The sequence below is a fragment of the Lutra lutra genome, chromosome 3 (genome assembly GCF_902655055.1).
Source record: "Lutra lutra chromosome 3, mLutLut1.2, whole genome shotgun sequence".
NCBI lineage: Eukaryota > Metazoa > Chordata > Mammalia > Carnivora > Mustelidae > Lutra > Lutra lutra.
In genome coordinates, this window is record NC_062280.1 from 126,882,792 (window position 1) to 126,909,341 (window position 26,550).

The following is a 26,550-nucleotide window of genomic DNA, read 5'->3' on the forward strand; positions in this document are numbered from 1 at the left end:
TTTTTTGGTATTACTTAATAATATTGTTACTGTTACTATGTTATTTTGCATAAGGTCCCTTCTTCCCCTTGGCTAAAGCAATGTACTGAAGAAACTGACTAGATTAGGGACTATAATAATAGAATTTAGGGAATTTACTTTTGGAACCAATGAATAATAGTAAGGAGTTTTTTCAGAGAAGATGCCTGTTGGGCAGCATTTCTGTCTTACCTAGAGAGTGGATCTCTTGATGATAATCAAGATAAGCAAAAACTTAATCTTAAAACTGAGATAATCAGTTTTAAGCTATTTCTAAAATGAGAGTACCAACACAGACTTAAAAGGATCTAGAAGAGTGCCATCAACGCTGAAGTCTGAAATCTTCCAGTAATAAACTTCATCAATTTGGTTACAAGAATTGGTGTGATTTTTTTTGCTGTTTGGAGACCTCTGATGCTCTTCTGTTAGTCCTGACTAAGCTGTAGGTAGTGGGGATTGCTATACAGATAAATACTGCGCAAATTAGGGATTACCTATCCTATGTTGCATCATTTCTTGATTCAAGATATGGAACACAAGTTACCTAGAGGGCATGCAACATCCTCAAGAGTAAGACAAAGCCTGTGGTAATGCTGCTATGCTGTGTCCTCTTTAATCCTGGACATTCTGTGCTGAGGACTGTTTGATTCCAAGCTACAGTGCCAAATGCTAAGCCACTCCCATCTTTAAGATCATGAATAGAAGGTGAAAACATAAATTTAATCTGTCTGCTATACTGCATGCATTCTGGAATAAAGGAACAAAAGTATTAGATTTTGAAGGTCAATAAGGAAAGACTACTAGTTATCAAAGTAGTATGCTAAATGCTTAGAATGAAAATATAAATTATAATAATTAAATTTCAGCGTCCCTGTTTACTTTGCTTCCTGTGCGGCAGGAATGTAGAGGCAGCAGAAACCCTAAATTTTTAAAAATATGACTTAAGCCATTTTGGGCTTGTTCTCACATTTTAGTCACTGCTTTAGTCTCTTACCCACCTTGGGGGGTAGAGATATAGGGCTATGATGAAAAGGCTAGCTGCAGTGCTGGGAACAAGAGAACAGAGTCAAGGGAGACACAGAAGGGGCCATAAACAAAACAGTTCAAATGTATTAGGACAAGGTTTCTAGAGTTTTTTAATTTTTTAAATGTCAATCTGTGGTACAACTCTAAAAGCGGAAAGTAATCAGAGAAAAAAATAATCTCTAGTCAAGAGAAGATCAATTTTGTTAAATTCACAAGTACATGCGGCCAATCCCTACTCCAGTCCAGAAATGGGTCAAGGTTTTTGAGAGATGGGAAAGTAGGAGCCTGGTAAATGGCAACCAGACATAAAGAACTGCTTTCTCTGTAAGCCAAGAATTCCAAATTAAATTTGATTCAGAGAATTTTTTAAACACTTGCTTTTATTCAGTTTAAAGTTACACAAAAAAATAACTTCTAATTTGAGCTGTTTATAAACATTTATATTTAGCTCTCCATTAACCCTTAACTGAATCAAAGAGTGAAAAAAGGAAGTTAAGCAGAAAAAGCGAAGAATTAAGAATACAGCCATATTTTACCTCTAGTTCACATACATTCACAAGCTTTTTAATTCATGATTAAGAAGTCTAATTTTAGACTGACTAAAAGTAAAAAAGATACTATCATGCACATCCTCCACTTAGGAAGAGAAAGTTAATAGTATCTGGAAAGCCTTCAAACCACAGGAATTCAGGGACACTTAACATCAATTATTTAAATAAATACTAATCTATTAGAGAGCAAAGGAAAAAGAGAACAAACTATTTAGGTCTCTTGACCAGAGGTAAAAATACTATTTATTTTCTTCCTTTTCCTCTCAATAAAAAAGGAAGAGAGCAACCTAATGATTTCCCAAATTAAAGCAATCAATCATCAGAAAGAAATTTCTCTGTTCCAGAACTATTTCTAAATCTTGTGGCAATTTCTTTAGCCTTTCAAAAAGCTTGTTACTTTAAAAAAAAAAAAAAATCCTACTTTACAAAATACGTATATCACAAGTTTGTATGTGCTTGACATTATTGGCCAATGTATATATTCTGACAGTAAAGTCAAAATACTTTTTTTTACTTCTTTCTGATATACGATAGAAAAACTGAGAACTCTAAGAATATCATCTAAAGTGGGATTTAAAAAGAACTTTCCTATGGATTTTCTATTTCTCAATGTTCATAAGACAAAAACCACTTTAATGCTAAACACGTTTTGCAATGTTAATTTTTCAGCATTTTCAGGTAAAAGGTAGCATAAAAATTTACCTTTATGTTTTATATCTGTAATATTTAGTAATATTAGGTAATTACTGCTAATTCTAAACCTGTGATGAGTATTGTGGTAGTTTTTAAAGAGTCATTATCCTCTATCATATTATCCTCATATCATATCATCTCCCTCTCTCTCTCTCTCTCTCTCTCTCTATATATATATATATATATATAATATCACACATAATTTTGGTATTTGTTTCAAAATAATCCAGGAGGAGCAACTAGAGTAGGTTTACAGATAATACATTATTGACCATGAGTTGCTAATTGTTGAAGTTGGGACATGGATACAGGTGGTTTCATCATACTATTCTCTCCATTTCTCTCAATGTTATAATCTTAAATAGTTGGGTCAAACTGTACAGCTGATCACTTAGCTTTGGGACAGAAAATGTGCAATCAGTGTAAGATTGAAGAGGAAAGGCCAAGCAAGACTATTTTGTTGCAATATGTATCCATTCCAGAAGTCCTGGAATAAAGAAACATGGTTATAGAGGTCAAAAGAAACACAGCCACCTGTGAACACAAGTTTCTGCCAAGTCTATAAACTAAGGAGATGGTTTTAAAAGGACCAAGAATTTGGAAAAAACTAAGCCACCTATTCATGGAATTAGAAGACCTGATATAATAGTTACATTTTCTGTAACCAATCCCGGATACCTACTGCTTACTTAGAATAATAAATTAAAATACCAGGGTACTGCAAATTAAGTAGATTTCTTTTTTTAGAGCAGTTTTCTAAAGTAAAATGTGTTCTTCATTCCACCAGAACAGACATCACTTTAAAAAAAGGGGGGGGGGGGGAGGGAGTTAGGAGAGAAATGTATTAACAATTTAGAGAGTAACAATTTAGAAAGAATCCAAATCCCTCAAAAGAAGGAGCAACATTCATTAATGTTAAAGGCTAATTAAAAGACCAGAGACTTAAAAAAAAAAAAAAAAAAAAAAAAAAGCCAGAGACTTCCATTACAAGGAAGGACAATCATCCCCTTCCCCTACCCCCTTCCCCCCAGATTTTCCTATAGACAACTGCAAGGACGAAATATCAATTACTTTGGAAATATGAAAGATTTGATGAATAAACTTAGTAGAATGATTTATGGTGTTTGGATAAGCTTAACAATGTCTCTTAACTTACAATACTTCAAACACATGGAAGTAGCATCTTTAATAAAGATCCTCGTTTTAGTGTAGGAACTCAGCAACAAAGATGTACCAGAGACCAGCAGCATTGAGAGGTCCTCAGACTTTTTATAGTAACATAAAATGAATTTTAGGCTACTCCCAGATTCCTTGCAGTCCTGGAGTTTATTGTACAATCATGGTTCCTATATTTGAAGTGGTATTAGACGTTTTAAAACATTATATTAAAGGGTTTTTTTTTTTCTTGAGTTTTTTCCAAGCTACTTTTGTTCTTCCAACTGAAAAATCAACTATGGACTTTGTTCAAATCAACATGTTAGGCTACAACCATGCTATAAACAGTAAACTGCGTGCTAAAGATAATAAAGTTAGCCCTTTAGCTTTGTAAATTTAACTGCATACTACAGATATTAAAGTCAATCCTTTAGCTTTTTTGCTATTATTCGCTGAATCAATGCTGCCATATTGTTCTGTAATATTACCACATGCATACATAAAATGAACTGCTTCATTTCTAATACATGTAGTATTTAATAATCAGCACAACTTCCCAGAAACCCAGAGATGTTACATTGTTACATAATAGGCTCTAGAAAAAGAAGGACTGGGTCTGAATCCTGATTCCTCCAGATACAAGCAAATTACATAATTTCTCCATGTTTCAGTTTCCTTATCTGTAAAATGGGGGTAACAGCAATACCCCGCTCATGGCACTGTTAGGGAAATGTTATTGAATTAATATATGTATGATGCACTTAGAACAGTGCCCACCTGGCCACTCAGTACGTGCTAACCTAAACCGTCCTTACATATTGAAAATAACATAAATCAGACAAGAAGGCTTAATGACTTAAGCTCCAAAAGACTGAAATCTGAGCACTGTTTCAATATATCTGAGGCTTGTGTGCTTTTTAAACCTATTATTTGCAGATGACGTATCTGATTTACCACACTAAATTCATCACAGAGAAAAAGAAAATACTTTCCTCATGACACAGCAAAGGACTAAGTTTATGTTTACTATTTACAGCTCTACTATGCTATTTCACAGTAATCACAGTTTTTGGGTAACTAATCAAATTGCTTAGAAAGCCATTCTGCAAAAGTTTATTAGGTAGACCTAACTTTAAATCCTTTCAAATAAATACTGTGCTACTTTAAAACCTTTCAAATAAATATTGTGCTACTACTTATTTGCAGATCTTAAATTTCACCTGGAACTTAAAGATTCTGTTCTTCCCAAAAGAACGTGCTAACTTCTTTGAATTTTCTACCATCTTTCTTGTTCATTCTTTAATCATTGAATGTATCCTTTATTTCCTGAATATATTATATTCCACAGATAATAAGGTTTGGTATGCCAATTTTACTTCCTTAATATTTCTCTAGTACAAGGCCACACAAAAACTTTAACTTTCTTTAAACTTGCTTTTGGTTAATGGTACTGTACTGACATGATAAAGAAATACATAATCTGAATTACCTGACTGCACAAAAATTCCCCAAACAGAATCATTAACAAACATGCTCTTTAGGAATTTAGATGTAACCAAACGTATTTTATAAGTCGTCACCAGGTGACAGCAACTGGTCTTTTTAAAGCCCTTTGTTAAATTACTTCAGTTAGAAGATGCAGAAATCCCTCACTCAGGACTACTGAGAAACAGTGCTGATGTTACTGATTTTGATCTAACTAACAATACCACCACTGGAATACACTGCCTTGGCTGAATATATTTGGCAAGTAAAGTAGCTCATAACTGGCAGAAACTAAACTCAGTAAGTCATAATCTTTACACAAATGTTATTTCTAAAAAGTAAACACAATGTATAAATTTTGTAAAGCATACATTTAGAAATTTGTTTTCACTTTATTTTTGACAAGTGGAGAGGGGAGTAAATAAACTATAACAAAATTCAAAGTATATGATTGTTTTTAAAAAAAAATCTTGTGTACTATAAAGATATATATATAGATCTTATCATATACCATATATGTATTTCCAAACTAGAAATAGGATAAAGCAAAGTACTAACTGGAGGGGGTTTAAAAAAAAAAAAAAAAAAGAAAAGAAAGTTGAATCCTTTGGTGAGATCAGAAAGCCATTAAATAAGCATTTCTGCAAATCTCAACTATAAATAAACTCGAACTCCTCCTCCTTTTGATTCTACTAAAGTACTCTGGTTTAGGTGAAGTTTTGCTTTGATTTGATATTACGGAAATTACTGAATTAAAATTAGCAAAATGTTTTCAGACACATTCATATTAGACTCTGCAGAATGCCCAGAAAGACTGCATCTTAAAAGAAAGTAATGGTACACATATGATGTGTTAAAAAGAAACTTACTTTATTCTTCGGACAAACTCAAAGACTTACAGGTTTTTTAACGAGTCAATATAAACTGCCTACACATAGTTAAATTTGATCTTTAAGACCTCTCCAAATCAGAACACTCTAAAATGAATCATCAACTGCATACACACACACCCCACACGCAAATAGGCTAGAGGGTAGAAAGCAAAAACATTAAGCATTTGTACTAAGTAATGGTTTATAAATGGCATTATTTTCTTTAAAATGTTTTCTTTTTCACAAGTTTTACAATAATTCTCCTGCTTTCTAATTAGGTATAAAATTAGAATAAAACAATAATAAAACAATGAAATTCAGATTTGTAAATGAAAACACACTAAATAAATAGATTATGGCCAAAAAATGGCAAAATAAGACAAACCAGATAAATACTTCTCTTTAGAAAACACTGGTCAGGTAAATGAAGAGATCACAGAAAGGGGGTGTCTGGGTGGCTCAGTCAGTTAAGTGTCAGACTCTTGATTTCTGCTCAGGCAGGATCTCAAGGTCCTGGGATAGAGCTTGGCATTAGGCTCTGAGTTGTGGTCAGGGCCCTCAGCAGGGAGTCTACTTGGGATTCTCTCTCCCCCCTACCTCCACTCCTCCCCTATGCGTACATGCATGCACTTTCTCTCTCTAAAATAATTAAATAAATCTTATTAAAAAAGAGATCACAGAAAGGATAAATACCATTTCATTTTACTATGTAAGATGTTATATTCATTTACTACTGAGTGACAAGCTCATTAACCTACTCGATAATGCATAATTATGATTACCTTTCCTTCGAAATCGTTTATTTTAAAAAAAGAGATGCTAAGACTAACAAAACAAGGATGGTCAAATTAGGAAAGTTATTCTTTAGCTAAAATTAATATATTGTGCTATTTTCAAATAGAATGGAAGTGGTGGACACTACTCTTCTTGCCACTTTACTATCTGATGTACCCATTCTCAGACATCTCTTTTGCACTTATGATTATATCTGGTGCATTTCCCAGGTAACTGTAACTTATATAAGTTAGTCGAGTCACCTGGGAAACAAGAAAGCAGTTTTACAATTTCAGAGCAGACTGTTCTCCCTTGCGTCCAACAGGAATGGCTACTTGAACTATTCTAGAAGACTTCAGCTGTATAGGTAGTGGTTCTAATTGAGAAACAAAGACTTCAAAAATGTTGGCCTAACTTGAAAATAAAAATACAACAGGCTTACATCTGAACTATGCACAACCTAAGAGTGAATTTGTCTCTACTTTAGAATAAAGATATGTAGGAAAAATATTTTCCTCCTTTTTTCCCTTGGTTGCCTGTCCTAAGTCTCAAAGGAGTAATGTAGACAACACTTTGGGAAATGAAAGAGCCATTTGCTTGCTTCCTATGCCAGCTGGAATATGAAAGCACCCCTAAAAGGCAAGATGCCCCAATTTTTAGCAAAACTGTCTTTCTCTGGGTATGGAAAATTAAAAAACAAAAAAACAGTATCTCTTAGTAAACCCTGCATCAAAGCATGAACTGAATGATCACTATGAAACAACAGCCCTACTATTAGGTAATGGATAAATTCACCTGTACAGGATTTAAAAGAATCAATTTTAGAGCAAAAAGTACTATTAATGCCTATCCAGATTCTACACTAGCAAAGCAAAACATTTTGACAGAAAAGGTTGAGAAAAGGTAGCTGTGGGACACAGAAACTAAAAAATAGTACTGACTTCAAAAAGAGTGACCATAATGAATCCTTCTATGCCTAGCACTTCAATATGGAAGAATTACAAGGAAAACACTGTTTTAACCACACTAAATACTTGACAATGAGTTAAGATCCATTTAGCCTTCACCACATTACCCCAAATGGACTTCAATTAGTCCTTATTCTTCACCTCCTTGCAGTATCTGCTGTAGCCCACCACTATTCCTCTTTGAGTTTTTCCTTGCATGGCTTTCACAATAATGAAACTTAGAAGAAAAATTTCCCTTAACTCTGTTCCTGTTCTCATTTTTAAATTCTCTTATCTCTAAATGGAGGCATTGTACTTTTGGGCTGTCCCACCTCCCCCTTGATGAATTCATATAATGTCATATTGATAGGATTTTTTCTTCAGTTGAATGTGCACACTAATTTATATTTTCAGCCCTCTCTTCTTTCCTGACGGCTAATTTCACATTCTTACTGGGGTTAAAGAGAGGTCAAAGACAACTCCTAGGTTCCTACACTATTTGCTCTTTTTAAAGAGAATGCTATAAGCTTGATTACATGTCTTTCTATGCCACATAGACTAAAATCCAAAAAGCTAAAAGAGAGGCTGATGACAGTATACAAAATGAGAACAGCAAAAAATTAATGCTGACACCAAGAGAACAGAAAAAAACACAAAAAAAATAAAACCAAATGCTCAGTAATTTGGGACCATTTGGAAGATAAGCCAAAAAACCCAGTGATCTTTTTAACCCAATGAGAGAATTAATTATGTAAACCATATATAACTGCACTGTTCAATACAGTACCCATTAGCCACACATAGCTATTTACATTTAAGTTAATTAAAATGAAATTTAAAAATTTAGTTCCTGAGTCACACCAGCCACTTTGCAAGTGATCAAAAGCCACATGCAGCCAGCAGCAACTTTACTGGACAGCATAAATATTTTGACCAATGCAGAAAGTTCTAGTGGACAAAACTGCAGTGCTAATTCAACATTCACTGAGTATTCTCTATATAACAGGCACTGTGCTAGGTACAGGAGTATATAGAGATGAGTAAGATAAGGCTCCTCTCGGCCCTCAAAAAGCAGATCATCCGTCTAGCAGAAGAAGCAGCTAAAAATATTTCTAAGTACTAGCGTAGGGGTAATAAGATTAATTCCAGCCCAATTAACTAGGATTCCAATGCTTTCACCTAGCACTTCTGTAGACTGGGCCTTGTTCGTCTGATGGTATGATGGTACTCCAAGAAATGCTAAGACTCATCACTACCTAGAAATCTCTGGGCTGAGAACCAGAGATGCTAAGCCCTAACCAGGATGTAAGCCTCATCTCTCTGGACTTGGTGCTTTACACTGCCGCCAACACTTGACGGAAAAAAAATCCGTCCTGCTACTCTAATTCCCCGGTCCCTCCTAGAAGGCAGCTTTGCCTCAGCTGTCACTTGGTTTGGAGCCTCCAGCATGTGCTATACTTAGGGTGACTGAGTGGCTGACAAAGTTTTAAGATATTACCAAAGAATTAGCCCTGCAATTGAGAAAAAGTCTCAGGTACAAATGGTGCAAAAAGGAGGAGCAGCACGTTCAGTAAAGAAAGAGAAGTCTATGCAAGGTTCAGAGAGAGAAGCATAAAAGTTAACAGAAAGGGGCGCCTGGGTGGCTCAGTGGGTTAAGCCGCTGCCTTCGGCTCGGGTCATGATCTCAGGGTCCTGGGATCGAGTCCCACATCGGGCTCTCTGCTCGGCGGGAAGCCTGCTTCCCTCTCTCTCTCTCTCTCTCTCTGCCTTCCTCTCCGTCTACTTGTGATCTCTCTCTGTCAAATAAAAAAAAAAAAAAAAAAAAAAAAAGTTAACAGAAAGATGTGTGTCAAGCAGGGGGTTCATCACAACACAAAGGGGTAAAAGCAAGAGATGAGGATGGATGGAAGGCAACTGCTAAGAGCCTTAATGCTACCACCTAAGGAGCCTGGCCAGGATTGGCCTGTAAGTGACAGCCAGCCATTATTAAGAGGAATAGTCCAAGGACAAGATCTATATTTTCAAAAGACAAACCTGAGTGAAAGGTGGATAGCAGTGGATAAAGGGGACCAATGTCTGAATGAACACTTGGTTGAAGGTGGTGGGAGATAATTTAGAGGAAATGGACTTGGGATACACTAGATAAAACTGATCAGCTCTAACAACTGACAGAATCTATCTGGCACAAAGGACTCCAATAAATGTTTGTTGCAAAAAAAAAAAAGTTGTGAGGAAGGTAATAATCACTTAGTTCACACAGAAGGAAAATAAACAAAAACCACTTTTTGTTTTGTGAGAAACACAAAAATTTAAGGTAACGACTGGCAGAAGAAAGAGTGAGACAAACAAAAAAATAAAGAAATCATGAGGCAGTATTCCCACAGCCTGGAATATGACTTCTTAAGATAACTGAATGGCTTGCTCCCCATCTCCTTCAGATCCATATACAAATGTCATTATCCTAGTGAGCTCTTCCCTGAACACAATATTTAAAACTGGCCAAGACAGGCATACTCTCCTAGCATTCTCTAACCCCCTTTCCTGCTTTATTTTTCTCTGTAGTACTTAACCAACATCTACTATACTCTTTTACTTTTTACTTACTTGTTTAATGTCGTCTCCCTACTACTTAAACGTAAGCTCCATTAGGAGAGGAACTTTGTTTCATTCACCACTGTACACCAAAGCCTAAAACAGTGCCTGGAATATAGCATTTGCTCAACAAAAACTTGTTGATTGAGTAAATAATGCAAATAAATAAAAAGGGCAGGATTATTACATCAGACTAATAAATATAGATATAAAATGATACCTATCACAGAAATTTTATTATTTTGAGCATTAAAAAAAATCTGTATAACTGAATAGCTCTTTAAGTAAAAAAGACAAAATGTTTTCTTCAAATATGTGCTTAATATACATAATATATTAAAATATATGTAATTGATTGTAACAGTCTATTTACAGTTATAAAATGAGAGATTTTATAGCTTGAAAAATCATTCACCATACTTGATAGCCGCAAAAATCCTTTGTTAAGGCAAGAAGCTGAAGTTAAAATACCAGAATATTTGTATCATCACAGAAATTAGCATTAAGACATAGTAAAGAGGGTATGCTATAAGTAAGGTAATAATGGTCCAAAAGTTAGAGAAGTAAAAAACAATCCAAGAACACAAAAAGCCCACCTAGCTGGTAGCTTCAGGAAAATTACCAAACATCTTAAATCCCACTTTCCTTATGAATAAAATACCACTAACACTAGAACTACCTACTTAATGGGCTTGTTCTGAGAATTTTCTTAGAGGATTAAACCTCTCGAGTAATAAGCTTTGTACGGTGCCTATAAGAGTCATGTAGTCCTTTAATACACAACTATTCACAAAGAACTTATGGTTCCAAAAGGAACCATACTAGATAATAGCTATAGTGACAAATGAAAGATAACGTATCTACTCTCACAGACTCTATCTATGGTCTACTGGGAAAGACAAATAAATACAAAATGTGACAAGTTCTATGGAGGACGCTAATGAGTCCAGAGGCATAAACCCAGACAGCAAGGGACTTCAACTTTAGATATGGTCAGGAAGTATCTCTGTGGACAGAAAAAATAAGAAGGCATTAGCCATATAGGGAGGGCACAGAAGTATACTAATAAGTGTTGCAAGCACAGGGATTGAACTATACAAAGCCTAGCTGTGGAAAAGAGCTTGGAGCTTATTTGAGGAACTGAGAGGAACTTAGTATTACTGAGGCCTCATAAGTCAAATGAGAGAAGATCTCAGGGACAAGAAGGAGCCAGATGATGACTCTGAAGGACCATGGTAAGGTTTTGTGACTTTACTCTATGGGATTTATTCTTCAATGGAAAGCTGCTCAAGTTTTCTGTTTTTCAGAGGGGAAAGATAATGCAATTTATGTCTTATAAACATCACTCAAGCTATTTTTGGAAATGTATTTGGGGAATGTGAATGGAAATGGAAGAATGAGTTCTAAGACTAATGCAGTAGACCAGGAGAAAGAGATGATGCTTGCACCAGAGTAGTGGTGTGGAGACAAAGAGCATTGATGGATTCCAGATATATTTTGTAATGGACTAGATCTGAGGGTAAGGGAAAGGGAGGATTCAAAGATGATTCTTAGATGTCTGACTTAAAGCAACTGCTTGGCTGATGGTGCCATAGTAAGTAACATACATTAAGTATTTAATTAATTGTAGCTATTCTTTGCCACTTTTATTCTAAATAAAAGAGAGATCTAACTGGTGAGTGTATAGCCAAAATTTCAAAAAAAAAAAAAGAAAGAAAGCAATTAGTCAAGCTATGAGGGAACAGCAGTATCAATCATACTGCCCACTGAAAACTATAAAAAACAGCAAAATACAAAACAAGCAAACCCAGCTATTTGAAGGCATAAAAAGACAATCAAGAGGACCAGGACATTAGGAGCCAAGAGCCCAGAGAGAAGGAAAACACGCTGAGATCTCTACTTTTTCCCCTTGGGTTATTTGCTAACTACCAGTACAGGGCATAAAGGCCAAGCAGAAAGCAGCATCCTGGAGTTTGCATCAGTCTCAGTGGACTGGGAAGACAGAAACTGGAATTCTGTACTTCCAAGGTAGCCAGGAATTGAGGTTCTCAGATAAAACAGAATTTCAAAGAATAAGCCCAACATTCTGCTCAGTTTTTGCCTCCCAGAAATGTGCTGAATCATAAACAACATAGACTGAAATGACTAAATGAGACTAAAAACTTAAGCAGGCCTTTCATCAGCCTCGCAATACAGGTGACCCCCGAACAACATGGGGGTCGGGTGCTGATCTCTGAGCAGTCAAAAATCTGTATATAACTTCTGACTTCCCAAAAACTTTACTAATAGCCTACTGTTGACTAGAAGCCTTACCAATAATTTTTAAGTTAACAGTATTATGTATGTATTCAAACAAATAAAGTAAGCTAGAGAAAAGAAAATGTTATTAAGAAAATCACAGGAAGAAAAAATACGTATGTGTAAGTGGACCTGTGCAGCTCAAACCTGTGTTGTTCAAGGGTCCACTGTACCTAAAATTGCCAAGGCTTATCAAAAAAGAAGCATCTTGTCAAAAAAGAAGCATCTTATCAAAAAAGAAGCATCTAATTACTCCAAACTTTCAAGTGAGATCATAGAAGGGCTATGTACTTCAAAACTATTTGAATTTCCTGATGGCCCGGAATTCAGCCTCATGTGATAACAATCACTGATGAATCAAAGTGACCTATGTTTTTCTAACTGCCTGCCAGAGAATATTAAAGCCTACCTGGAGAAAGATAACATCATTCAGATCCTCTATAATTTTTCATCACAATGTTAATAAAACATTAACAGGTGTCCTACAAAAAAAAAAATCAAATGATCAAAAACCAGGCAAGAGAAATAGGCTCACAGGTAATCTAGGTATCAGAGTCATCAAACGGGAACATTACAATGATTAATACACTCAAGAAAACTGATGAGGGGTTCCTGGGTGGCTCAGTGGGTTAAGCCTCTGACTTCAGCTCAGGTCATGATCTCAGGGTCCTGGGATCGAGCCCCACATTGGGCTCTCTGCTCGGCGGGGAGCCTGCTTCCCCCTCTCTCTCTGCCTGCCTCTCTGCCTACTTGTGATCACTCTCTCTCTCTGTTAAATAAATAAAAAATCTAAAAAAAGAAAAAAGAAAACTGATGAAAATGTTGTGAGAACTTAAGCCTTTGTCAATTTTGGGCCTGAAATACAAAATACAAATCTGAAATCAAGAACTCAATCATTGGGTATAACTGGACATTGGACAGAGAAGATACTGTAAGTGAACTTGAAATAAGTAAAAAATATCCAAACTTACACAGAGTAGTGTGGAGTAGAAACTATGAAATGACCTAACATACATATAACTATAGTCTCAGAAGGAAAGGAGAGAACTGGATAGAAACAATATTTAAAGAATACCAGCTAAGAAAACTCCCAAAGAAACAAAAGATAACAAGCCATAGACTCAAGATGCTCTACAAACTCTACAAATAATTACAATAAGTCATACATAAGCATACAATAGTAAAATTGCTGAAAACCAAAGACAAAGATAAAATCTAAAACACAGCCAAAGGAAAACACGTTAACCTCAAAGAAGCAACAGTAAAACCAAAAGCTGACTTAACAGAAACAGTGGGAGCCAGAAGTCATAAAATAACTTGAAGGTGCAGAAAGAGACCCCTTAAAAATGAAGGTAAAACAAATACATTTTTAAAGCATATGAAGACAGAGAATTTATCACCAGAAGACCTGCACTCAAAGTAATACTAAAGTTCCTTATATCAAAGGAAAATGACCCAGAAGTAAATACAGTAAAACAGGAAGAAATGAAGCTTCCAGAAACGGTAAATGTAAGGATAAAGTGAAATGAGTACTGGCTATTTTAATAACAACATTGTTATTACTACTACTATCCTAGTGTTACTATTATCTCAACAGCAACAATAATGACGTCTTTGGAGGTTTAAACTAAAACCAAGCATGGAAGAGAGAAATGGGATTCAAGTATTTAAGACCTTTGCATTTTCCTGGAAATGGTAAAGGAAGTAACTGATGGCAGACTCAAGTCAAAGATGTAAATTGCAAACTGAAGGTTACCCATAAGGAAATAATAAAAGAATTTATAACAACAAGCTAAGAGCCAGGATATGAGGGGGGAAAAAGTTTGATTAATCCAAAAGAAAGCAAGAAATGAGGATGTTAAAACGAATGACAGTACAAATAGAAAACAAATTGTAAAATGGTCAACTTAAGCCCCCAAAATGTATTAAGGCAATTAAATGTAAAACAACAGATTATCAAGTTTAATAAAAAACAAAACCCAACTATATGATACTTGAAGAGATTCATCTTCATCTCTAAGGACAAAGAAAGGTTTTAAGTAAAAAGATGGGAAAAAAAAAAAACAAAAGAAAAGTACACTACATCCAAAAAAATAAGTTTTAAATCAAAGATTATTACTAGAGAATGACAGTAACAGGAAGATATAATTGTGTATTTATTTGCAGTCAATAACTTAGTCTCAAAATATATGAGGCAAAATTTCAGAGAACAAAGAGGACACAGTTGGAGATTTTAATGCACTTCTCTCAATTGAGTGAAAAAAAGAAAAAAGTATTCTGGATAACCCATGGATCAAAGAAGAAATCACAAAGGTAATTCTAAAATATTCTGAGTTGAGTGATAAATAAAAATATGATATATCAAACTTGTGAGATCCAGCTAAAGTTGCTGGAAAAGTTGCTTAGAGGGAAATTTCATAGACTTAAATACATACATTTAAAAAAGAGGATAGATAGTTAATGATTTGAGTATCCATCTCAAGAAACTTGAAAAAGAACAGCAAATTAAAAGAAAAAAGAAAGAAAAAAGAACTAGAAGGAAAGAAAGCAAGCTAAAAGCAGAACCAATTAGAAAATAAAGAACATTTTAAATTTGAAAATTAAATTGGCTCTCTCAAAACTGATCAAGATAAAGAGGAAGCACAAATTATCAATAAGCAGATTTAAAAAGCAGGTATCACCAGATACTATGAACATCAAAAAAAATAAATAAAAAGCATGTAAAATCATAAACCAAGTTGGAAAATTTAGATAAAATGGACAAATCTCTTGAAAAGCAAAACTTGTCAAAACCGACACAAAAGTAATAGAAACTGTGAATAGTCATATATATATGAAATTGATTCAACAATCCCCACAAGTAAAATCCAGACAGCTTCACCAGTGAATTCTTTCAAACATTTATGAATGAAATAAAATTAATTTTCACAATCTTTTATTACAAAGAACAAAAAACATTTCCCAGCCTATTTTATGAAGACATCATAAGTTTGAAAACTAAATCTTTACTGGTCAATCTTTTTGATGAACAAAAATGCACACATTGTAAATGAAATGTATTAATAGGATAATGCATAAAAAACAATTTAAGGTTATCCAGAAATTCAAGGATGTTTTAAACTTAACTAATATGTAACTCTCTTCCTCCCCAAATTTCAACACATATCTAACAGAGAGCAACTACATTCCTAAGAATTTTATCCTAAGAAAATAATCAAGGGGCGCCTGGGTGGCTCAGTGGGTTAAGCCGCTGCCTTCGGCTCAGGTCATGATCTCAGGGTCCTGGGATCGAGCCCCACATCGGGCTCTCTGCTCAGCAGGGAGCCTGCTTCCCCCTCTCTCTCTGCCTGCCTCTCTGCCTGCTTGTGATCTCTCTCTGTCAAATAAATAAATAAAATCTAAAAAAAAAAAAAAAAAAAAGTTTAAAAAAAAATAAAAAAAAAATAAAATAATCAAGGGTGCCTGGGTAGTTCAGTGGGTCAAGCGTCAGATCCCTGGTTTTTGCTCAGGTCATGATCTCAGGGTTGCAAGATCCAGCGGAATTGTGGGCTCCATGCTCAGCGGGAAGTCTGGTTGGGATTCCCTCCCTCTTTCTCTGCCCCTCCCCAATGAGCACATGCTTACACTCGCACGCTCTCTTCTCTCTCTCTCTCTCCCTACCCCCCTCAAATAAATAAATAAATCTTAAAAAAAAAAAAAAGAATCAAGCAAGGCATAGAGTTATGTTTTAAAATATGCCATTACATCAGAACGCCTGGGTGGCTCAGTGTGTTAAGCCTCTGCCTTTGGCTTGGGTCATGGTTTCAGGGTCCTGGGATCACCAAACCCCACACTGGGCTCCCTGCTCAGTGGGGAGTCTGCTTCCCTCTCTCTCTCTCTGCTTGCCTCTCTGCCTACTTGTGATCTGTCAAATAAATAAATAAAATCTTTTTAAAATAAATAAATAAATTTTAAAAATGCATTATATCATTGCTTATAATAGCTTTTAAATGCCCATGGGTATGGAATTAGCTAAACAATTTATGTACATCTATTAGAATCAGTTCAAAATTATAATATGGTTCTATACTTATTTGTATGGATAGCTGTTCATGAATATACAACTAAAAGAAAAAAGCAGCATATAGAAGTAGGAATATTTCTAAGGCAAAAACACTAATTTCATATAAAAGTGAAAAAAACTGAACATATATCATGAGAACATTTTGTCTAGACACAATGAACTGCCATCTTAATTTAAGTTCATAAACAAAAGATATAATGCCTAACTTAGACAATTTTCATCAGCAGAAAGAACATTTTCTTCTCAAAAATCTAGTCATAGAAAATTGCACACATATATATTTTATTTAGACCATTAAAAAAATGCTACTGGGTTTGAATCAGTCAATAGAAAATCTGCACCCAAAAAAATTAAATAAATAAAAAATAATAAAAAAATAAAAATCTGCACCATACATAAGTAGCTAGAGTATAAAAACAAAAACAAAATACTCGGAAAGCACTGAATCCATTAAAAATCTGTGTTAGATATATAAAGCAATAATAGTTTCTACATTCAAAGTGGTACCTTTATAGAAAAAATTTTATTGTACTGTATTTTATTGTATATACATAAGACTCAGAGTTCCAACAAATTTAAAGAAAACTCCCCTTAATTCTAGCAATTAATAAGGCAATCCATGCTCATTAAAATCATTCCAACCCAGAGATTACACAGTTGGCGAAGGTATACAAAACAGGTGTCACCTCTACTCTACCAGGCAAGCTCAGACCAGCCAGTGGTGAATGCCTGGGGCAGGGTGCTGGTAAGGAATCTAAGGTATTCTGCCTCAGGGATTTAGCTCAGGTATGGTAGGGGGAAAGAACTTCCTCATGTTTATCACTATTGCCATCAGACCCAAATTCCTATCCTGGCTCTGCTTTTTACTAGCTTCTTTGACCTCCTTATCCCCTCTAAACCTAGACTGTGAGAAAGTAAAACTCACCTCTGCTGATAATCACACTGTGGTGTTTCTAAAAGACACAGACAAGGCCAACAGAAGACCAACAGGCAACAAAAATTTCTCCCATCACCACACTAGAGATCCAAAATGACTTAGATCTGCCCCAGTCCCCTTCATTTCTCCTGCCTCCTGAACAAAGACCACTGACAGATCCAATTACTAAACCCACCTCCACTTCATGGTCCATAGAGTCCACAATCCAGAGCTAGTTTCTACTTTGCCTGGTTTCTCATTAGAATCATTCAGCACAACCCAAACCCTACCCTAAACTTTTCGCATTTCCTGTTACTGAGGCTAGGCATGGTTTCTCAGGCGTGTGCTCTTCCTTGCTACAGCAAGTCATTAACCTTCTTTGTTTCACTACTGCTGCATTCCTGGTGGTCTCCTCCTGGCAGGCACTTGCAGCTTCTTTCCCTATATACCAACTGTATTTATCCAGGGTCACGGTGAGGATTAAATAAAATGTTATTGTGTAAAATGCCAAGCAGCTGCCTAGTATAGCAGCAAGTGCACAACAAATACTACCTTCTCCCTCCTATGCGCTCAAAATAAAGCTGTACATGTTAATTTTATTTTCTAAATCATCTACCTAGTTCTTCACTATCAAAAATCTACATTTCTGCAAAACACAGTTAAGAGCCAGAAAATAAGCCCTTCAAGTAAAGAGAACTCTAAGCAGCCAAAACAGACATGCTTAAGTCCATGAAGCAAAGATTATGCACTTTACTATAGGGCAATTCCTGAAAATCCTACTTGGACACCATTTGATGTTTTTAATATACTTTAATAAACTTTGAAAATCTGCTTTCCACACCCACAGCAAATTAGAATTAGCAACTATAAATAGCTAGAGAGGAATAGGTAGGCATACTGACCACAGAAAAATGTAACTGTTCAACAAGGCAGGAAACATTAAACCTAAATATCAAACACAAAAACTTAAAATGCTCAAAAATCTGAAGTCATCTTATACAATGACTTCTAAATTTTGTTTTATTATTTTTTAAAATAATAAAACAATTTAGAGAGAGAGAAGTACATATGTAGGGGGGTGGTGCGCAGAGGGAGAGGGAAAGAGAATCTCAAGCAGACACTGGGCTGAGTGGGGAGCCTGACCTGGGTTTTGATCTTAAGACCCTAAGATCATGACCTGGGCTGAAATCAAGAGTCAGACGTTTAACTGACTGAGCCACCCAGGCGCTCTTAAATTTTTTTTTATTGAACATACCAACTATAAAATACTTGAGCATATACCTCCAATATATGTATATTCATTTGTAAATATTTTAAGTATATTGTAAAACAAATACTAAAACAGAAATTAAAAGATTTTAATATTGTTTTAACTATTAACTATGTTAAATACTAATTTGTTTCGATCTTAAAATCACTAAAAATGCTACTGCTATTAACATTTTAAGTGAGAGCACTATTATTCAATGTCTCTTTATTTTTTTAAAATCTTGCTTTCCTAATTTGTGAAGTTCAACGTACTTTGACATTTTAAAAACTGTTGTTTAAATCATAACTGAAAAACTTAGTTCACAAAGATGCACCAATCTTTACAGAAGAATATGTCACTTACTGTTTTACTAAATTATATCACTCTACTATTCTCTCACCAAATATACACAAGTTTTTGTTAAAAGTCAGTTACCAGATGTCAGTGTTATGAAAATTTTATTTTTCCTGATGTCAGATATTTTTGCAAGCTCAGTAGAATGTGTTTCTAGGTTTCTAACAAATGGGTCCAAAGTCCACTGAAATTCACCGTAAGATTTTTCAACAGACTGGAAATGTCTAAACATGTTTTCAAAATGTTCTCTCTATAACCTTAGTCTCTTCTGAAAAGCAGATACTTTCTCACTTATTGATTAAAATGTCAATTTTGCCTTATAGAGACAACTTAGTGTTTGTTTTCTCAACAGTATCTGCTAGGTAGCATAATATTGATAGCTCCTTGTCATCATGGAAAATATCAGCATCTATAGTATTCCTCTTTTGTGAAATAAAAATGAGTAATTCAGCTTTGAGTTTTACTTTTTTTTTTAGCAACTCTTTTAAACACTGACAGTGAACCTCTGCACCGCATCTCAATTCAAAGTATCACAGATTCTTTTAAAAAGCATTTTTTTTTAAAGATTTTATTTATTTATTTGACAGAGAGAGATCACAAGTAGATGGAGAGGCAGGCAGAGAGAGAGAGAGGGAAGCAGGATCTCCGCTGAGCAGAGAACCCGATGTGGGACTCGATCCCAGGACCCTGAGATCATGACCTGAGCCGAAGGCAGCGGCTTAACCCACTGAGCCACCCAGGCGCCCTAATTCAAGAGAATTTCAAGATTTAATATTAAAAATACACTTTCCATATTCAAAGTAGTAACAGAAGCAGGCATCATACACCTCATATTTAACACCATAATCAGTAGTAGTACTGATTTATTGTTAAAAAGTAGTACTTTTTTACAATAAAGAGAGTAATACTCCATGAATTAAGAAAATCACTCACTGGCTTTACAATGTCTGTTTTAAAAATCATGGGAGATGTAATATAAGACAGATATCCATATAAATTTGACACTGTATAAGAAGAATCTCTAACACTCAGTCACAAAATGGTTCACACTCAAGGGCTAGAAATGAACTAAAAGCGATCTTCACAGGAGAGGGACATGAGCTGGAATAGGATTTAGAGCCAGAAAGCAAAAGGCATTCAAAGCTGAGGTAAATTGTCTTCTGTTTTCTTAATGAAAAACATCTAATTCAGAACATCAAATGTAAGACATATTCAAGTAAAACAATTAGAAGAACATGCCATTTGAGATATATTATTTATTAGACTGTTCACTGTCACAAATTTACATAGGTAAACATACTTATCTACCCTTTAGCTTCATAAAATTTCCCCACTTATATTTGAAATAAGAGCTCCAGCAATAGAAAGAAAAATTAAAAGAAGCTATAAGTAAAGAGAATATCTGGGGCACTAGATCTTAATATACTCCTTCTTCAAAGTTAAAAATTTTCTTTTCTCTGGACCTTTTTCTAGCATGACATCGTCCCCTGGCATACTCTACATCTGTCATTTTACTTTAACTTGGAAAAGTGATACAAGTTCAATTTGAAAGTAAATTCATTTTAGTAATTTCCTGTCCACCAGAGGGCTCCCATATTTCTCCACAAATAAAAGAGATATAACATTACCAAAAAAATAATCACTAACCAATGAAAAAACTCAAATTATCATTATCTTACTTAACCCCAGACTAAAAATTGTTCTATCTATTACAATTTCTACCTTAATAGCTTAAAAAGATACAGGGCTTTTCTTTGTTTTATGAATTAAAATGTTTCAAATACCAAAATTGCTTTGCTAATATTCTCACACTGTCAATTTCTTTTTTACATGGGGCTTTCAATTTTATAAATATCATAAAATATAATTTTGGTCCAAAACTCTAAATAGTAGCTCAGATGTTTTCTGTAATACTCCTATAAATAATTTCTTGATAATTTCCCAGTCCGGAAAACAAAATTACCACCTTATCTATCCAGGCTTAGGCCTTACCATTAACAGAAAGAGTAAACATTTTCTTTCAGAAAACCTATAGTCATTAGCATAATTCATCCTACAATTATTAACAATGAATACTGCCCATCATGAATTATGATTTGGGCTGGAAAAAAAAAAATAAAGGAAATGAATCATTTAAATACAATGTACTACAATGATATTCTCTTCGGCTATTTTAGGGTTTTTTTTTTTCCCCCACAAGTAAGTTATTATACTGGAATGCTAGTATATCTTTTAGTTCAAACTCAATCACTTATAGCTAAAGAAAAACCAATATTTTATGTAAATACACTTATATATAGGACATATTTACAGAATGTTAATTGCTAAAGTACCAACTGTAAATTTTTTTAAAGAGTATAGCAATCCATTCACTAGGGGTGCCACTCCCCTCCAAAAAGATCAACTTGCTAAATTCAGGTTATAAAAAAAAAGAGACTCCTTATGGTAAACACAACAACTTACTGAATGTTTAGAAACAAATTTGAAATGGGAGTTGTATTTACAAAACAAAAAAAGATGCTAGAAAATTGGTTTTAAAGTCAGTCACAATCACTGCCATATGAAGACTTTACCAAAAACATCAATTGATTTAGCAATTACTGTAGCTCAACAATGAACTATCTCTAATGAAAAAATGACAGAGATTATAATTTCACTGCCCCACCTCATCTCCCAACTAGGATTTTCCTATACAAGGACAAGGACCATTAACATGTAAAAGAGCGTAACATTTGTTTCTACATAGCACAGACTGCCACCATTAGAAACTTGAACATTTTACTGCACATTGCAAAAATGTATGCATTCATACTTCCAAGAGTACATATCCTTATCAGTTAGGACTCACGTTGCAAAAGCAATGTCAGCTTGTGGAAGGAGGTGGGGGTAGGGAGGCTAAGGTTGTTCAAGATTCTGAGTGCTGAAATGGTTCTTACTTAAAAGTCATAAATGTAAATGCAAACTGTCAATTATTGATATGAAGACTTTAACAAAACAAAAAGCATTTAATCAACAACTTTTAACCATATATATCGTGTTATATTTCAAAAAGTTGAGAATTGCAGGCACTTATCAAATAAAGGTACTTTTTAAGCAAAAATGCGATATAAGAGCAAATGAAGGCTTAAGAGGTTGTGACATAGAAAAAAACCTCAAGACTTCCAACAAGTTGAGCAATTCGAAAATGAGACATAAAAAAATACTCAGAACAATCTAATCTGAGCTATAGATTAGACATACTCTGAAACAGCATCATCAGGGCATTATATGTTTATTACATAATACTGCTTTGCCCTTGCATATCACCTTTAATCAAGGGATCTCAAAGCACCACCGAATCAAGGCCTTAAAATACAGTCTAAAACAGAAATAGTTATATTTTATAATTGTACCTATTAATATAACCTTGCTACTACTTCCTGTTCCCCTGATCCGAACATTAGCTTCCGAACCTTCTTCTGACTTGGAAACGGTATTCCCCAAATCATTTCAATTTGTAACTGATGCTACGCACATTCCAGCTTTTCTTCATCACTGGGCCTAAAGAAAGTATTGGCACTGTTTTAAAGACACAAATCTATTTCATTACAATTTCTATGACAGAATAGAGTGAACATATCTTGCACCGCCGACAATATAAAACGGAGACTTTAGAGAACAAATCTGTGCTGGAAGCGATTAGCCCCCAAAATACTCATCAGAGAGGAGAAATAACATTTTCCAACTCAGTCCACACACCCTTCCAGGCAACTTCAAGAGTGGAGTAGAGGAAACCATGTCCAGCTTATCCTTAGTCGGGCAGGAGACTATTCTCCCATGTGCACACCAGGAGGAAAGGGAAAAACTAAAGGGACAATTCAGGAGTTTTAAGACTCAGGAAGGAGAGGGTAAGTTGCTGTGTGGCCACACAACAGAACACTGTGGTTCCTATACATTAAAATAGTACATCAAATGGCAAATCAAACATAAGCAAAATGGCTTTAAACCAAGGTCAAAATATGCCATTTACAGTCAGTTAGGTTTGTTTTTAAGTCTGTAAATGAGGTTCGCTCCTACAGAAATTATCTGACGTTTAAAAATTTAATCAGCCAAGTTCAATTTTGTTTTCTCATTGGAATACACAAACACTCAAATGCTAATGTTAACTTCAATTCTTTAGAGATCTTCCTGTTAATTGCATTATGTTTGTCCCTAGGACTGCAAAGTGTAATTTCAACTCAAAAATCCACCACCTCCCCTCACTGTAAGCCTACAGGGTTCTGTCAGCCAACAGACTCAGAACATTAACAAACATTAACCTTTAGAAACAGAAAGAAAAGCATCAATAAACAAAAGTACTTTTTGTTTCAAGTTCTCAACATTCAAAGATCAAGGCTCAATACTGTGTTTTATTAGCTTTTAAAAGTCCAGTGATGTAATATTACTAAATATCTGGTACTAAAAGTCCTGGAAATTCATAAGTACCAATAGACTGTCAGTCTAGATTTCCGAAAATTCCAAAACATCTCAGTATTTCTGTTGCCATAGTTTTTCACCCAGACATTTCAAAAAGCTCACAGCAAATTCTAGCAGACTTTTTCTTGAAGACATACACGTCCGTTTTCTTGAAAATATCAAGTTTGTCTCTACTGCATTAATGATCTCGTCAGTGTCAAAGAACAAGATTCCAGTTTCCCTGCCTACCTCTGTATGTAGTAGGGACACCCGTCCTCAGCTCTGCCTCCTGTCACTGACGTTTTCAGAAGCTTTACAAATGTTCAAAGATTTCTGGCAAAGAGGGAGATATTTTCTCCACTTCGACCTACACTGCCACATTTCCCCTATTTCTCCATTGTCTTTGATGATTTAGAAAACACAACCAAATGAGAAAAGCCGTATTAAAAGCGGTACTTCCTAAAGAGGGGGAACCAGAACCTCCTCCAACTTCTCCAAATCTCCCAGCACCGTGGCTTTTCAACAGTCCCCTGCAAACCTTCACCCCACGCCTGCATCCTTTCTGATTAAATAAGATTAGAAACCACAATTAAATCAAAGAATGTCGTAACTTATCCTTCACTTACCATATCTGCCGGGACATTACTGGACATCTTGCCGTTTGATATACACCCAGAGATGTTTACCGGGGACAAAAACAAAAACAAAAAAACAACAACAAACCAAAAGGAGAACTCTTCAAGGTACAGCAATCAACCTTAACGATCTTGATTGGTTCGTGATGTGCCTTCCAAAAAATGAGTTATTTCGGAGCCAAAGTGCCGGCCTGACGGAGGTTCCGAGCGAAGAGAACAATCCCCAGGACCTGTGTGGCCGAAGCCGGAGAGAACTCCCGGGACGGTAGCAGCGGCAGCAGCAGCAGCAGCCCCCGTCGTCGTCAGCGGCAGCAGCAGCCCCAGGACCGGCCGCACCAGGTAGACCCAGCCGAGTGACACACGGACATGGAGCGGGGTGGGAGGGGGTTAAATCCGCCTTCCTCCTTTCCCAGCCCGGCAGTGATTCACACTTGCTCCCGAGTCAAGTCCTCATTAAGCAGGAGGAAAATGCCCCAGCGTGGATGTACATAGATAACTATGTGGCTACACATGGACGCGTGAGCAGTGAGTGGCGGCCGCGCTGGAGCCGGCGGACGGCGCGGGGAAACAGCTCAACTCGCGCTGCCGGGGCTGGGAGCCGGGCCGCGGAAACCCGCGCTCAAGGGCATTTAACTACTTGGGAGCCGAAGCGAAAGCCCGGGGCGGCGAGCGCGGGGCGTTCGGGCCGGGTGGGAGACCCCACGGCCCCTTGGGGCTCAGGCCGCGGGCGCCTCCGGGCAGCGTCGGGTCTCGGGGCGCATCGTCTCCGGTTTCTCGGCGCTCCTCTCTTGCCTCCGCCTCCCCCCCGCCGCCACCTTCCCCTCCCCTCCGACGCCGACTTCGGCTGGTCCCCGGAAGAGGCCGGGTCCTCCCTCTCCTCAGCCCGGGAATGGTTTCCTCTCGGAGCTTTGTCTCTCCTTCTCCTCCACTTTTCAGTCCCAAACGCCGCAGCCGCCTCCTGTCATCGCCTCTCAAGCAAACATGGCGGCGGCGGCGGCAGCTGCCTGAGCGAGCGCAAGTCGGGGACACGGGGAGAGCACGGCCCCTCCTCGCTGCCGCCGCCACCGCCCCCGCCTCTCCTCTCCACTGCTCGGACACCCAGTGCGTCACTACGGAGACCACCCTCGAGCATGATGGGAAGTGTAGTCTACGTCGTGGCGGGGGGGGGGCGGCCTAACGCGTCCCAGCTGGACTCCCTAGCCACGCCCCTCTTAGCAACAGTTGCTAGGAAAGGAAAGCTTGCTTTAGCCAAGCTGCCACCTAGGAGCTAGGTGATACCTGCTACCAGCAGTGCTGTGAGCGTGCGAATTATTTGGAGAAAATCATTCTGCACAGAGAAATTCCCTCATGCGCAATATACACACAGACTGAAAATACGGTTTACCTCCAAGCAGAATCATTCATTTTAATGACAGCACGCTCTCCACATCCTGCAATCTCAAAGCATTTTGTATAGTGATTTCATCTAGGTCTTTTCAACATTACATTTGGAGGATCAGAAGCAATCATTGATTTCCAATAAGGTCATAGAAGTTCAACAGGAACAAGGATCTCATTAAGGAGGGAGAATGTTTGAACACGTGTTTCTTGAAGACCTAGGTCCATAAAGCTACAATCTAGTTAATTGAAATCACCAAAAACTGTATTAGGTACAATAGTATATCAGGCCAAATCTATATCAGGAAATAGCTGCTACAAACTACATGGGGATTCACCAGTTTACCAGGCTAGCCCCTAAATTCTATGTAATTCAAAATGTAATAATAATAAAAAATCCTACACACCCACAGTGATTAGCAAATAGCACAAAATCATACCATTAGTGAGACTATATTTAGATGAAGAATATGTCTATTCCAAATCTAGGAACAAAATTCAGAATCCACCAATGTCTATCTGAATCCATATTCAGATCTCGCAGGGCTTTGGCAGAATATTTTAGCAAGGGCAGTCTCAAGACACTTGTATGAGAATGCCAACGGATTTAGACTCTGAAAGCCAACCTACAGCTATGTGACCTCATATGTAAAACAGTCTTGCTGCCTACCTTCCAGGGGTAAGGTAGGAGCAGTTGCAAGGATGAGTTAATGTGTGGGAGATAAATCACTTTGTAAGTAATAATGCATCATTTGATAGGAAATGTTACTACTCATTCATTCAGCAAACTCATGATCCAGGCACTCTGCTAGGCACCAGTAAAAATGAATAATCCAGACACTGTCCTCAGGGAACTTGTTGTCTAGAAACCTATATCATTCCCATGGCAGTCTCTCCAGTCAGGTTTGTCTCATTAGGGTGGAAATGCACAGGAGGTTTAGAGTATTTGCCTCTTGAGTAGCCCAGATGGAGACGTTCCAAGCGACCTACATCAGCCTGTGGTGAGTTAGGGTGGTAACCAGGAAGGAGGAGGATAGCTCAAATTCTCAGAGAAACCAGAAGAGAGAAAAAAAGAGAGAACGAGAGAGAGAGGGGCCCAAATCTCACAATT

The 26,550-nt window shown here is 36.5% G+C and overlaps 1 protein-coding gene across 1 annotated transcript in view; it reads right to left on the reverse strand.

Annotated features, from left to right (window-relative positions):
* The window catches only part of UBL3 (ubiquitin like 3), a 64,028-nt gene extending 39,691 nt beyond the window's left edge, over window positions 1-24,337 (reverse strand). Inside the window, exon 1 of the mRNA XM_047723056.1 lies at window positions 24,054-24,337. Within this exon, the coding sequence (XP_047579012.1) occupies window positions 24,054-24,080 (27 nt within the window). The 5' untranslated portion in view covers window positions 24,081-24,337. The remainder of the gene's footprint in view (window positions 1-24,053) is intronic.
* Between the last annotated feature and the right edge of the window lie 2,213 nt (window positions 24,338-26,550).